Here is a 15,000-nt window from a genome sequence, read left to right as displayed (position 1 = left end):
GAAAGAAAGAAAGAAAGAAAGAAAGAAAGAAAGAAAGAAAGAAAGAAAGAAAGAAAGAAGGAAAGAAAGAAAACTTAAGCTTTGAGAAAGGTTGGGTAACTTACCCAAGGTCATACCTCTAGAAAATGGCAGAATTTGGGACTCCAGAGGGAACAGTCCTAACAACTAGACTCCATGCTCCCTCTTGACAGACTTGTGATTATCATTGGTGACAGTATATCCTGAGCGTATTTCTCAGGGCTAAAATACAAAACAATTTTATTTTAAATGCTATGTGTAGATATATTAAATCTACCAGTAGTACTATACAATGTATAAATTCTTTATTTGAATCAAGCTTTGGGAATAAATGTTATGTAAATTCAGAAGTGTAAATTTGAAAATGATTTTTTTTCTCTGATGTGAATTCAGGCTTTAGTTTCTTAATATAATGAAGGGTTTAGTTTCATAATACAATGAATTTAGCAGTAAATGGCAGCTGTGAGCCTGCAAATCAAGCTTTATACATATGCTTGCTACCTCTTGGTTTGTAGGGATGTGATTAATTGAGATAAGTTCCAGTAGTGACTGCCATCTGACCAGAAAAAGTTGCATAAAATAAAATGAACTACTATACCCATTTTTACTGGTAGCATTCTTTTCAATCTTTGGCAAGTTAGTTTCCTTCACAGAGCTCAATCAATTTCCCCATCTGTAGTAAAGAGAGACTAATATTCCCCATAATCCCAAGAATGTAATGAGATAATGAGTGTAATATACTTCATGACCTCTAAAGCAGGGTTTCTCAGCGTTGGCTCTATTGACCTTTTAAGCCAAATAATTCTTTATTGTGGGAGGCTGGATAGTCATTGTTGGTTGGATGATTAACATCATTCCTGGCCTCTATCTAATAGATGGCCAGTAGCACCCATCCCCTACTGACAAACAACTGACTCCAAAATCACTATCAATTTTATCAATGATACTATTCTGTTTATCAAAATAAGTATCCTAAATTATAAAGATATTTTTCCAAGGGACTCAGAAACTATTTTGAATGTTTTCTAGTTGTCTTCCTACCCTCCCACAACTTTTCTGAATTCCTTTTTAGGGAAAGGAAAGTGCTTCCCATTGAAAAGGAATGCTCTTTCTGGCCTCTTACAGCTCTAGGAGTTAATGTCTTTATGCCATATCCACATCTAATAATCAGCTGATACTAGTACAGCCTTACTAGTTGGTCTTAAGGCAGATGCCCCCACAAAAGAAGCTCTGAGATTGAGATTTATGTGCAGGAAATTTATCAGGGAATACCCTTAGGATCAGTACCTATGTGGGGAGAAGGAAATAGGATTGAGCAAAGGGAGGAGTTGCAATATAGTTGTACAAGGGCTTCAGCTAATTCTGTGGAGCCTCAGAGCTGGGGTGGCCCTTCAGAGTTGGATCAGATCACCTTGAGGCCAGGGGTCTGAACTTTGTACTCCCACAGCAACCAGTCATTGAATGTAGGAGTCTCTCAGAGAGAGGGCATGACCTTGGCCAAGGTCTCAATTCCCTGAGAGGGACTCTGCTAAAACCCACCAGTCACCAACAATCTTGGCAACTAGGGGAATTGGTATGTTCATCTTGAAAGTAGATTCTTGGTAGTGCACTACAATTCATCTTTTGCACCAATCAAATCCACTTCCATTATTTAAGTTCTTGAAAAAGTTCCTTGAGGATCGTTTGGTCTTTGGTCTTCTTCTGTGGGGAAACCTACAAAAGGAAAGTTGGTGAGATGAGCTAGTAACTCTTACTTTAGCTGATCTCAAGGCCACAACTAATTCTTATCTCCCTCCTCTACTCTTTGTTCTAGATTCCTCTTACTCTTGGCTGAACTCTGCTGTTTCAGGGGCTTAATGATGAAATAACCCCAACCGCATCTGTAAGACCTCTAAGATTCTGTTGCCATGTGTTTCTCAGGCTATAGCTGTTAAACTTGTCTGTTTACAGTAAAAATAGGCAAAGGAGTTCTAAGAGATGCCCAACTGGATCACCAGGATGTCATTGTGTAATTGTGTAACAGGTCTTGTCTCCTCTTTGTTTGCTTATTTTTTGCCCCTGTCTTTTTTGATCAGGATCAATTACCTCTGCCTTCTTTCCTTGCCCACTGTTCTTGGCATGAGGAGCCCAAAGTGACCAGTTAGCAATAATAGCTTAAAGTTTAATGAGACTTATTTTGTGTCCTTTGGTGGAATATCATCACCCTTCTAGGAATCAGTACCTCTAAAGCCTAGGGTCTGCAGGAGTTAGAAGCACAGATTCTCCAATTCAGTTATTAAGAATATGATGATAAATAGGGCCACTCTTACTGCTACCTCTTAGTTCCTGGACCCATGAATTCTACTTTTTGGAAACACAGCTTATAATGGTTGTTGACTTAAAGCGTATTCTGTATCCTAGAGAATGAATTATAGGATATCATCTCCAAGGAGCCCTAGCTGCACCTTTAATAGATCATTCCCTCATTCTGTCAGGCCAGCAGGTTTTGGATGGTGTAGTCTGTGATAGCACTTCTACTGTCTGCCATAGCAATTACGGCATTTCTGCTTCATGTTATATGGACCATTGCTTTCTGTATTCTTCCAAGAGCCCTCATAGCAGCGTCTTAGCATCATCTCATGTGATCTTGCTAGGGTATTAAATCCTATGAGAGAATGTTTCCATATCAATAATCTCCGTTATCTAAACTCAGTCTATCTCCTCTTGATTGAGTACTCTCTCATATATAGTGTCCTGTGCCCTGCTGGTATTTGCTTGACTAGGTCCTACGGTTCCTTTGAGCGATAGTCCCTTTCTTCTCTTAGCAGGCACAGCACTTCCTAGGCTGGTTTATGATATAATACTCAATTCATGACCTTGGTGTGGGGCCCACGTCTTGAATAGGTAGGTATAAATCTTAGTGGTGGGATGTGAGTGGGGGTGGTGGAGGCATATGTGTCATCTTGCAAGGTGGAAGGCTATTTATTGTTTTCAAGCAGCAAGGGGCTGCTATTCTCTAGACAGAAGTGTTACATCACAGTGTTACATCACAGTTTAGTAGACCTTAGTTCTGGATGATGACATGAGTGACCTAGTTTATGTTTTTAATATAATTGTTTTATTAAGTTCTCTTTTAAAAACTAGTTTGTATAGGGGCTCCTGGGTGACTCAGTTGGGTTAGCATCTGATTGCTGGTTTTGGCTCAGGTCATGATCTCACGGTTTGTGAGGTCAAACCCTGAGTTGGGCTCCATGCCTTGGAATTCTATACTCTATATATTTACTATACTCTCTCTGCCCCTCTCCTGCTTGTGCACGCGCATGCACACTCTCTTTCTCTGTCTCTCTCTCTCAAAATAAATATACTTTAAAAAAATAGTATGCATAGATTATCAGTGTGTAATTAAAGATGCATAATATTTAAAGATATACCCTGTATAAAAAGATATGTGTGATAGCTAGCTAGATACCATCCAAATAAAAACATTTGGATTACTTTTCAAGGCTGATAATGAAGATAAGAAAGGGAGAAAAGGAATGCTCTAAAGCACAAAATTACAGAATTTCTATTGCTTGTAATATGAATATAGTATTTTTTAGGTTTCAAGGCTACTTCTAGCACAAAAGGTTTGGTGAAGGAGTATTATTTTCACTTAGAAGTAAATTCTGTGTCTTTTTTTTTTTAATGTTTGTTTATTTTTAAGAGGGAGAGGGACAGAGAGGGAGACCCAGAATCTGAAGCAAGCTCCAGGCTCTGAGCTGTCAGCACAGATCCTGATGAAGGACCCAAACTTGTGAACCACAAGGTCATAACCTGAGCCGAAGTCAGATGCTCTACCGACTGAGCCACCCAGGCACCCAAATCTGTATGTCTTGATCCAAGAACTCTTCTCACATTTCTAGACCGCTAATAATTTTGAAAGGTCTAGCAGCGTATCAGTACTTACTCTTGCACTGTTCTGAGAGTATAGTCATACCAGCAGGGAGAGGTACCAGTGTTGAAGGGAGGGTAGCCACCAGAAGTTGAATCTTGAAATTGAAAAGGGTGGAGAAGTTGGTTTTTAGATAAGAAATGGAAATCAGAAAAAAATAAAAAAATATTAAAAAAAAAAAGAAATGGAAATCAGAAATAGTTTTCCTGAAAGTCTTTTACAGTCCCTATCTAACTTGCTAATTCTTTTCACATAATTACACTTTGAAAAATAGGTGGATAATGATTTGTTTCCTAAGTTAATTTGTCATTTGTTTTTGACACCTCTGTTGTATACTTAATCCTTTGGATAATATAAATATGAGATAATCATTTTTCCCTAGAAGAACACAGTATCTAACCTTCCTTCCTGTGAAGTATACCTGAGGACATGGGATTAGACTTGCTATGTCTAAAGGAGGTTTCTTGATTTCCACCACCTGTCTCCTGCCAGATTTGCTCCTTCTGAAGCCTTTCTTATCTCAGTATCATAGCAGTCACTCAAACCATAATCCTGAAAGTCATTCTCTTTCCACAACTTACATGGTCTTCCAACAAAGCTGACGAATATACTCTAGAATAATACCAAACCCATCAACTCATCACTATCTTCCCATTGCATCCTCTCTAGACCAAGCCAGCATCATCTTTCAGAGGGTCAAATATGCCTCCAGAATGTCTTCTGAGTATATCATTTTATCACCATCTCCACTCCTGTGTCATAAGACCAAGACACCATCATCTTAACCAAGACTACTTGCTACCAGTTTTGTGCCCACTGACCCTGCTACAATACATTTTTCATGCACATTTTTGAAGCATAAATTTGATCACGTCCTTGCCAAACTTGAAATCTTCCAAAGCTCTGCCAAATGTTACCTTTTCAAAATGTCCATCCCTGACCATCTTAGCTAAAGTTACTCCATACTTTTCTCCTTCCACCTACCATGCTCTACCACCGATGCTTTTTTTTTTCCTAGCACTTAACCAGTGACTGAAGTTATTTTATTTGCTGTTTTAGATAGTTGCTTTCTATTTCTCTCTAAGAATGGCATGTTTTAAAAGAAAAAAAAAACCATATGTTCCAATGCAGACACCAGTGCCTGATATTTTATAGTCATTCAGTAAATATCTGCTGAATAAATGAGAGTGGAGGTCATGGCAAGTACTGAGCCTGGGGTGATTCCCTCTTACTGAAAAGGAGTCTGAGGACAAGCTGTACTTATTTTGTTTCTTTGTTTTATGAAGGACCCCCTGCACTGTGTCTGCATCTCATATGTCAATTTTATGTTGGAAAAAAATGTGTTGGTGTGGTCCCTTGCTGTCATGTTGCTGTCAGGCTTCTGTCTCCACCATAACCAATGAATGTTATTTGTCACTGGCAGATGAACGTGATTTTCAGCCATGAGAAAATAATAAAAGGTTCTTAGTTCTAGGGTACTCTAGGATTTTTTATGATGTTTTCAATAAAATGAGTTAGCCTCTGTTCTTTCATTTTACAGAATGGCTCTGAATGTCATTAAAAACACACGTGTTTGTGACTAGATGGATTTCAGTACTTAACATCTTGTGTTAATCTTATATTTCAAATCCCACTGCCAACCACTTCAGCCTGGCCAGACCACCCATATGGGTTTCTGTGATGCATTCTATTATGAATAGGTTCTTTTTACCAGTGGATTTTTCCTACCTTATCTACAAATGTCAGTTCTCTGCTCTCAAGGGAAAAGATACCACAATGAGTACCAAGTCTATGCTCCCTATCAACTTGAATTTTTTGTCAAATTTATTTTCCTTTTTCTCACATAGGAAAACTCCTTACATCAGTAGAAAGTCTATTCTCTCTAGTTCTAGAATCTAATTTAAGAGTGGAAGAGGTGCATTCCAGGTTAGAAGTAGAGGGAATGTGGATATGTGCTCTTAGAGAACTCAGAATTAATGCCATTTCTCTCCCATTTCCTGCATTTCCTTTTTTAACGTCATTGACTATGTCAAGCATGATGTATTTACTGAGGCCACCTGTCTGTGTAGCACTATAAAAGGTATTGTGGGATAAAGCAGGCATTGGCCAAACATGACTAATGGGCCTAATCCAACTTGCTGCCTGTTTTTCTTTTTAAATAAAGTTTTATTGGAACACAGCTACATTCATTTGTTTACATGTTATCTTTGGCTGCTTGCATGCTACAAGAGCGGAGTTGAGTAATTGTGACAGAGACCATATGGCCTGAAAAGCCTTCGTTATTTATTATCTGACTCTATACAAGTAAGTTTGCCAACCCCGGGTATATAAATCATGTCCCCCATTCTCATAGTTTCTGAATTAATTGGGTCTGTTGTGAAAACATGGAGTAACTGGTAAATCAATACCAAATTGTATGATCCTGAAGAGAACAGATACCACAGAATACTTCTTGGTTGGAAAATAAATCTCATTTACAAAGGAACTGATGATTTTAAAATGATGAAATGCAGAGAGATTTATTGTACTGCCTTTACTCGATAATCCTGTGCTTTTCTTTGTCAAGTCTTAGATATGCTATGAAAATTAAAAACAAATTTAAAACTTTATTAGCAAACTTTTTCCTCCATGCTATATGTCCTCCATAACTATATGTCCTCCATAACTCCCCCAGGTAGAAATAGCACAGGATTCTTAAGATCACAACATAACATGCCTGGCGCATCATAGATCCTCAGCTATGTTTATATAAATGAAAGAACACGCAAACTATAAAGGAAGAGAAATTCTGTGCAAATAATAGCTAATAGTATTAAGTATTCATTGTGTGCCATCTTGGAAAGGGGTTTTTCGGCAGGAGAGAGACTGACTCTTAAAAAGTTAAATGGTAGTTGGAATGTTAATTACTTCACTTAGTGTCTGATGCATGGCACATTATAAGCGCTTGATAAGTTTTTGCTGTTATTATTTAGTACATATTTTCTTTCAGACATAGTACTAATTATGCTGAGGTGCATGAAAATAAGCAAAGCATACAAATTAACCCTTGATTGCATCACTCTCCATCATTAAGAACGCATTGTATTTGGGAAATACATAACAGAGTGATTCACATTAATGTAAAACTAGCTGATTCATCAGTGTAGAAAACATCTTTTTTTTTAATTAAAGAAACATTTTTTGTTATGCTGATTATTAATAGCTTACTAATATCTTTTACATATCAAGAGAAAGTAGCTATTGTATATGAGGTTGTAAGTACTCACCCGGTTCCTTTTCTAAAAACCTTTTATTATAGTCTAACATAAACTCTAAGAATAGCGCTCAGTGAATTTTCACAAAGGAGGCACACCTGTGTAACCAGCACTGTGGTCAAGCAGAATATTACCAACATGCCGGACTACCTCCTTCCAGGGCTCCTTTTCAATCACCACTACCCTCCCAAGGGAAACCACTCTCCTGTCAAAGGAACAAGCATTATAAAGACTAATCGAGGAGATGCTAGCATGTTCTTTTAATAAGTCCACAGATTCTGTTAGGCCTTTGAGAACAATCTGTCATTTTAAGTAGAGAATAGTCTTCTGACACTAAAATATTTTATGCTAAATATGTCAAAGTTCTTTCTACATCATCTGTAATGTGCTTTGACATGTTTAATATGAAAGCCTTCAGGGGCAGACAATTATTTTCCTCTTCTTAAAACAGAGAGTGAGGCAGGGTTGAACTACATGGAAAGTTCATGATTGGCAACAACAGCAGCAACAGTCTGGAGTTTTCACTAGAATGTCCATTAGTCAATCATGCAAATTTAGCTAGGCCTGGCAATGTGGAAAGTGAATTTAAATAGATCTCTGTTCTGCCATTACCCCATGCATTCAGGGAGTCTTAGTTTTTGTATTTTCCACTAATGTCTGTGAAGGAATTCATATCTCCCCTTCCTTCTGTTCTCAAAAGGCCATGCTGATCTACCTCGGCAATTAATTCTATACTCTGAATAACATGAATGAATATCCAAGAAAATGCTTTGAAAGTTATCAAGTTTTCTATTTCTTAGAGTTATTCCCTCATCCTAAATTTTCTTTGTTTTACTTTATGCTATATGTTTTTAAATTACTTCAAACAAACAAACAAAAAAAGGGGGTTATTATAATTCTTGTTCCCAAATGTTTAGTTTGGCATCTGATGCAAGGCCCCAATTGCAGGCTTATGTGCCAGAAGCTCAAGCTGAAAACCAGAATGTAGTGGGCCGGCTTGAGATTTGAACTTGGGAGGAGTGTTTATATTTTCCCAAGGGCCTCATTAATAAGAACCCAAGCCCTCGATGTTACTACCAACACATTTTAACTCTGTTTTGTGAAGTAGAGTGTCATCTTATGTATATACATCTTTATCTTCTCTTCCCCCTCAATTGCCTTGTAAGCACCTCAAAAAAGTCTAACAATAAATCCTCATCAAATTTGAAGTTGTGTTTTTGTTCATAGCCCATGGCAAATATTCACACAATAGAATTTTATTCTTGGATATTTTCAAAATGAGAAACAACTGAATTGTCCATCAGTAGAGGGCTGGTTAAATAAATTATGTTACAGTGGAATGCTGTACATCCATTAAAAAGAATATTACCTACATTTGTTGATATGGCTCCAAAATCTCCTGAATTATCTATCTCTCTGTATATGCTATATTAGAAAATATATTTAGGGGCACCTGGGTGACTCAGTCGGTTGAGCATCTGACTTTGGCCTAGGTCATGATCTCGTTGTTCCTGAGGTCGAGACCTGCGTCAGGCTCTGTGCTGACAGCTCAGAGCCTAGAGCCTGTTTCGGATTCTAGGTCTCCCTCTCTCTCTCTCTGTCTCTCCCCCACTCACATTCTGTCTCTCTCTCTCAAAACTAAACATTAAAAAACAAAACAAAACAAACAACAACATATATATGTATATATATACATATATACATATACATATATATATACATATATATATATATATTTAAACAAGTAAAAGACAATGGTGATTGTCTTCTCTGGGAGGTAGAATGGGAAAGATTATGCCTCCTGCTTTATACTTCATTGTTTCAACATATAATATATTGATTATGTCGTAGCATTAAAAAGAGAAAACCAACTTAAATACATTGTTGTGTTGTTTTGTGTCTGTTTTTTATATGTCCGGTATTTCAACCCTTTTTATTTTATTTTTTTAAGTCTATTCAGAATCCTCTCCAGAGCTTTGGCTGGAGGGGTATATAGGTTGAACTTGAGTGTTCTAGACAGGAGTAAGCTAAAGTTTTGCTTTCCCATTTGAGCCATGCCATACTTAGAAGGAAATGCTGACCAATGAAGTCAATGCCAAGACTGACAGTGGTATCGAGGTCAGAGAGAGTTCTTTAGCTCAGTTTCCTACTCATTCATCTGGGTCTGTTTTGTGGCTTTAATAGGATTAGAGAAACATTTACATTGAGGCTTTAGGAGAATTTTCACACTGCTCAGCTCACAGAACAATATAAACCCACAGGATTAGGGATGGGGTTTATATAAAGTCAGTAGGGTAAGATGAGTGCATACACCTGGTTATCTCCTAGTTTTCTACTTGCTGAGGAAGGCACTCTGAGATAATGGGAACAACAATGTAAGTGTAGGCAAGGGCATGTATTTCAGGAAGACACGATGTGATATATTTTAAGGAAGTTCTACCTTTTTAAAAAGAAAGGAAAATCCATTTGCAAGTGATTTGTTGAAAACAAGACTGACATGGAAAATAATTTGCCTCTCAAATATATTGTTAGCATTTGCTTAATCTGCCATATATTCTTCACTCTTCAACCTTGATTTTTCCTGCCTTTTGAGTCCCATAAAGATTGAAGTTATTCTTTCTGACTCTGATTCAGAGACCCATATTGCGTCTTGTAATTTAGGTGAATTGCTTACTGCAACACTAGAGATAAGATTAACACCCTCAGGAAACTGAGAATGCTAAGAAATAGTATCCAATTAGGACCTGTGGCAGGTTGTATTTTTCAAAAATGATCATAGCAGTGTTCCCAATCCACATTCTCCCTGTCAGTTGCTACTCCCCGTCAGTAAGCAGTCTATATCCCCTCCTCTTGAACCTGGGACTGAACTTTGGGCCTGCCTGAACAAATCTGATAAATAGGACACTGAGTGATTTTGAGGCTAAATCAAACAAGGCAATAAGGGCTCCACTCTTTTTGTGTCTTGTAATAATCACTTGTGAATCTAGCCATCATGTTGTGACAAAATTCAAACTGGCCTATTTGGGGCGACAACATGGAAGCCCCACATGGAAAGGAACTGAGGCCTCCAACCTCCAGCCAGCATCAGCCACCAGATGGGAGAGTGAGTAAGCCTTCGGCTGAATGTAGCTTCTAGTCTTCACGTCTTCCAGCCGAGATCCCAAATATCACGGAGCAGAGGCAAGCTGCTACAGCTGCACTATGTTCAAATTCCTGACCCACAGAGTTCATGAGCATAATAAATGGTTGTTTTACACCACTGAGTTGTAGGGTAATTTGTTTTGCAGCCATAGTAACTGGTACGGGGCCACTTCTCCACTCAGAGATGGATAAGGAAGTATCTGTAGACAAGAGCAAAATTCTTTTTGAGAGATAATTTTATATCTTCATGGTGTGGCCTGGATTCAAAGAGTAATTTTTAAGAGGCATATGTAACTAATATTGAGATGCACAGAGAAGAAGGGGCAGAGAACTGGTTATTAAAAACTGTCCGAGCAAACAGAGCTCATGCATTCAGAAACCACCGGAAAAAGTCTCTGTTAGGTCCAGTTAAGCACTCTGTGTGATTCCATGCTGTTTCAAGACTTGGAATATTATCTAGACTGTTGGAGCCATCCAGAAAACTGTCTTTCAGAGAGATTTCAACATGTCATTAACTAATTCTTCCAGCTTCAGAAGCACAAAATGAGCAGTGCCAGAAAGCAACATGGCTGGAGCTTTCACTGCATTAAATAGATCTGACAAAGTTTAGAAAATGAATGATTCTCAACAACAACAATTTTCAGTGATAGAAATTAAGAAACTTGACATTTTTTTCATTTTATTGTTAAAAATTCCAAAATGTGTATAATTTTCAAATAATTTTATAAGTTATTGTTACTAATTCTTTTACTCCTCCATTTATTTTTATTCTATCTATGTACCATGAAAACAAAGCATCTACGTACTGATGCAAACCTCTATTTCATGTGATATTGTATTTTATTAGTAGATGATGTACATTTAAAGAATACCATCACTAGTGTGCTAAGTGCTTTGTAAAATAACTTGCAGTTTCTTTTAATCATTTTAAATCCCTTGTACATATTACTTTTTGTGAAGGCAAAAGTACCATTTGTTGAAATTCTTGAAAGTATATTACAGTATTTTTTTCTAGTATACAGTTGCTAAAATAAATTTAGTAATTATCTCTTCTCATTTTGTTCTTTATTTAGTAAATTCAGCAAACATTTAGTCAGCCCTCATTACATGCCAGGTACTGTTCTAGACTTTGGAGAGGCAGAAGTAAATACATCAGAATCTATGTCTGGCTTCCTAGGGTTTTCTTAGGGAGCCTACATTTTAGTGAGGTATGAGGCTGACATTAAACAAATGTGTGATATTTGTGGATGTTACATGCCTTCGGGATCAGGGTGATGAGTTAGTGATGCAGCTGAAGAGCAGGTGTGCTGTTTAGAAGTGTGTGAAAGCAGGCCTCAACAATGAATTGAGGTTGGCGTGTAGAGAGTGATGAGGTCATGCAGTTATCTAGAAAGATATTCCAGATGGAGGGAACACCAAGTGCAAAGGGCTGATACAGAAAGTAACTTGGTTATATTTGAGAAAGGGCAAGGAAGACAGGGTGGCTGCAACCAAGTGAGCAAAGGGAGACCAAGTCAGAAAGATGTGCCAGAAGGAAAGTAAAAAAAAGTGATTCATTGGAGTTGTAGCTCTATCAAATGCTGCCGATACGTCCAGTAAATGTTGACTTAAACTTGAGTAGCCCTTAACTAATGTAATCTGATGAGCCCACATTGAAGGGACTTCAAAATTATAATTTAATCTCTAGAAGGTATCCGATTTGGGATTATTTCATTTTTTTAACTTTTAATATATATATTTCAGAGAAGTAAAATAGAGTGATCATTACAAGTTATAAGCATAAGATGTATGCCTAGGATAAAAATGGGGGACCGGTGGTTGAATACAGAAGTTTAAGAAAAGAGAAGGAGTAGTGTAAAAGTTTCAGATGTTTGTATTTTGTTTAAATAAGTGATGTGGGGTATAAATAGGATATATCTAAAAAAGTAAGTAACTGTTCTATTTATAGATGTCAGCAAGTATAATATAATATGCTGAAAATTCCATCCTTTGTAAAACTGTATAACTTACAATAAGTAAAAGGTTAGATAGCAACTTAAAAATGTGTAAGGGGATACAAAACCAAAATATTTAGAGACCACTGAATTAAACCAATTTGAAAACAGTGTCATACATTTGTAAGGTACTAATGTGTAGTTAGTTTACTCTATTCCATGTGACACAGTGTGTCTGTAACCTTTATCAGCCATTTAGAAAATGGTTATCATTGGCCATACGTGTGTCCAGGAAAGTAATATTGGGATGGGACAGTGTAAGTTCTGTTCAAAGAACTCAAAGCACACGGGTCGGTAGCACTTATTCTCTCAGCAAACTATTAAATAGTGACCAAGAAGAGGATATTACTCTCATTATTTCCTTGCAATATGTGATATTTGGACACTACTCATTAGTGAATTGGGGCTAATGATAGCCCCAGTGCCATATTTGATCTGGGAAATTATATCAGTGTATTTCTTTAATATTCATTATACTTGATCTACAAGCAAAATGCAGGTCTACATGAAGTTTTAATCAAGCTACCTGCTTTTAATAATGGCATAATTCTACTTCAGAATATTTTCATTAAGTCTCTTCCTTTTTTTTGATTTATATAATTGTAACTGGCTTACCCATATTCAAATCAGGCACCTGTAATCTCTTTAATTAGGAGCAAATTTCCAAAACAGTCTTTATTTTTACATTAAATTTGTAATGTACAAATTTATACTTCACAGTAATGTACACTTCATTTTCTATTAATAGTTTGCTTGCCTGTGAAATATATACCCTTTGAATATTTTCTTCTAGAGTAATTATTCTGTTTTTGTCCATTTGTCAAGTAAGTTTTGATTAATTTTTCAGTAACTCACATTTCAAATGTTTGTTACTGGTAACTATAGTTATGATATTTTGATTAACTGATAAATATATTTCTCAATTCTACTTTTCTCTTTTTTGCATTACCAAAGACTATTGAGACGTATATAGTTAAAAATTATGTGGTTCCCTTTATAAGAACTCTAGAATACTAAAAATATAACCACTCATAGGATCCTTAATATTTATTGTGTTCCCCCTCCCACCTACTTGTTTTGGATAAAATAGCAGGGTAATGAAAAATGATTTTGAAATGTTGCTTTGCTGTGTTTCTTTTTCAAACTTTATTTGAATAGATAAAGATGTGGCGTATAGGGGTGCCTGGGTGGCTCAGTCAGTTAAGCGTCCAAATCTTGATTTCAACTCAGGTCATGAACTCATGGTTCATGAGTTCAAGCCCCACCTGTGCTGGAAGCTTCAGGCCTGCTTGGGATTCTCTCTCCCTCTTTCTCTGCCCCTTCCCCCCTCGCACACTCACTTTCTCTCTAAAAATAAATAAGGATTTTTTTAAAAAAGAACATGTGGTGTATATGTGTATGACACACATACGCAATGGAATATTACTTAGCCATCAAAGAATGAAATCTTGCCGTGTATTATAATTAATGTAAATAAGTCGGAGAATATATTTTGTGATTTTACTCATGTGGAATTTAAGAAACAAAGCAGATGAACATAGGGCAAGAGAAAAAAAAAGAGAGAAGGAGAAGGAAGCAAACCATAAGGGACTCTTAACTATAAAGAACAAACAGGGAGGGAGGAGGATGGGGGAATCGGCTAGATGGGTAATGGGTATTACGGAGGGCACTGGTGATGAGCACTAGGTGTCATATGTAAGTGATGGATCACTAAATTCTACACCTGAAACCAATTTTACCATGTAAGTTAACTAGAATTTAAATAAAAACTTAAAATTAAAGTGCGTTTCAATAAAATACTTTATTAAATTTTTAAATAAAAAAAAGAAAGTTGTTTCCTTAGCCTCTCCATCGGCTTTACTGTTTGATTTGAACAACAGGCGTATTTTGTGGTCTTTATTACACACAGGTATTTTGTAACAATTTTCTTACCAAACGCTTTTGTTCATGTTCCCTGTATTTTTAAATATTTTAGGATAGGAATAGTCTTTTGCAGTATTGTTCATTCTTCCAACACAACTTACTAGAGTTCATTTTAAAAGATACTCTCCCCACAAATACTATTTTCATTAAATCTTCACTTTCTTCCATAATGTATTATACGTTAATTCATTGTGACAGTATGAGTTCATACTCTGGAGCCAGGAACTTACATGTTCTATAAGTATGGTTTTACTACCAATTCTTAAATATAGAACTTTTTAATGTTTTAATTTCCTTGTTTGTAAAATAGAAGTGATGATCATAATTTAGTCAGTTCTTACCTCCCATTCTACTTTTGTTTTTAATTTCTTTTTAATGTTTATTTTTGAGAGAGACCGTGAGCAGTAGAGAGTCAGAGAGAGAGGGAGACAGAATACAAAGCAGGCTCCAGGCTCTGAGCTGTTAGCAACAGAACCTGATGCGGGGCTTGAACCCATGAACCATGAGATGATGACCTGGGCTGAAGTCAGATGCTTAACCAACTGAGCCACCCAGGCGCCACCCCCCCCCCCCCACCGTTCTACTTTTGATACTTCTTCTGAAAATACAGCTGACCCTTGAAGAATGCAGAAGTTAGAGGTGCTGACATCCCACAGTTGAAAATCCATGTGTACCTTTTGACTCTCCAAAAACTTAACTACTGATACCTTACTGTTGACCAGAAGTCTTATCGATAACATAAAAGTTGATTCACACATAT

The 15,000-nt window shown here is 36.9% G+C and overlaps 1 protein-coding gene across 24 annotated transcripts in view; it reads left to right on the top strand.

Moving 5' to 3' along the window:
• The window catches only part of CCDC91 (coiled-coil domain containing 91), a 364,937-nt gene that overhangs the window by 332,558 nt on the left and 17,379 nt on the right, over positions 1–15,000 (top strand). Inside the window, exon 13 of one of the 24 annotated variants that reach the window (XM_040488539.1) lies at positions 1,832–1,867. The exons of the other annotated variants lie outside the window; for them this stretch is intronic. Within the exon in view, the coding sequence (XP_040344473.1) occupies positions 1,832–1,852 (21 nt within the window). The 3' untranslated portion in view covers positions 1,853–1,867. Of the gene's footprint in view, positions 1–1,831; positions 1,868–15,000 lie in introns of those variants that run through there. 24 annotated transcript variants of the gene reach the window in all.

The sequence above is a fragment of the Herpailurus yagouaroundi genome, unplaced genomic scaffold, assembly GCF_014898765.1.
Source record: "Herpailurus yagouaroundi ecotype Mexico unplaced genomic scaffold, PumYag 166, whole genome shotgun sequence".
NCBI classification, from domain to species: domain Eukaryota; kingdom Metazoa; phylum Chordata; class Mammalia; order Carnivora; family Felidae; genus Herpailurus; species Herpailurus yagouaroundi.
This window is presented reverse-complemented; position numbering and strand designations above follow the sequence as displayed.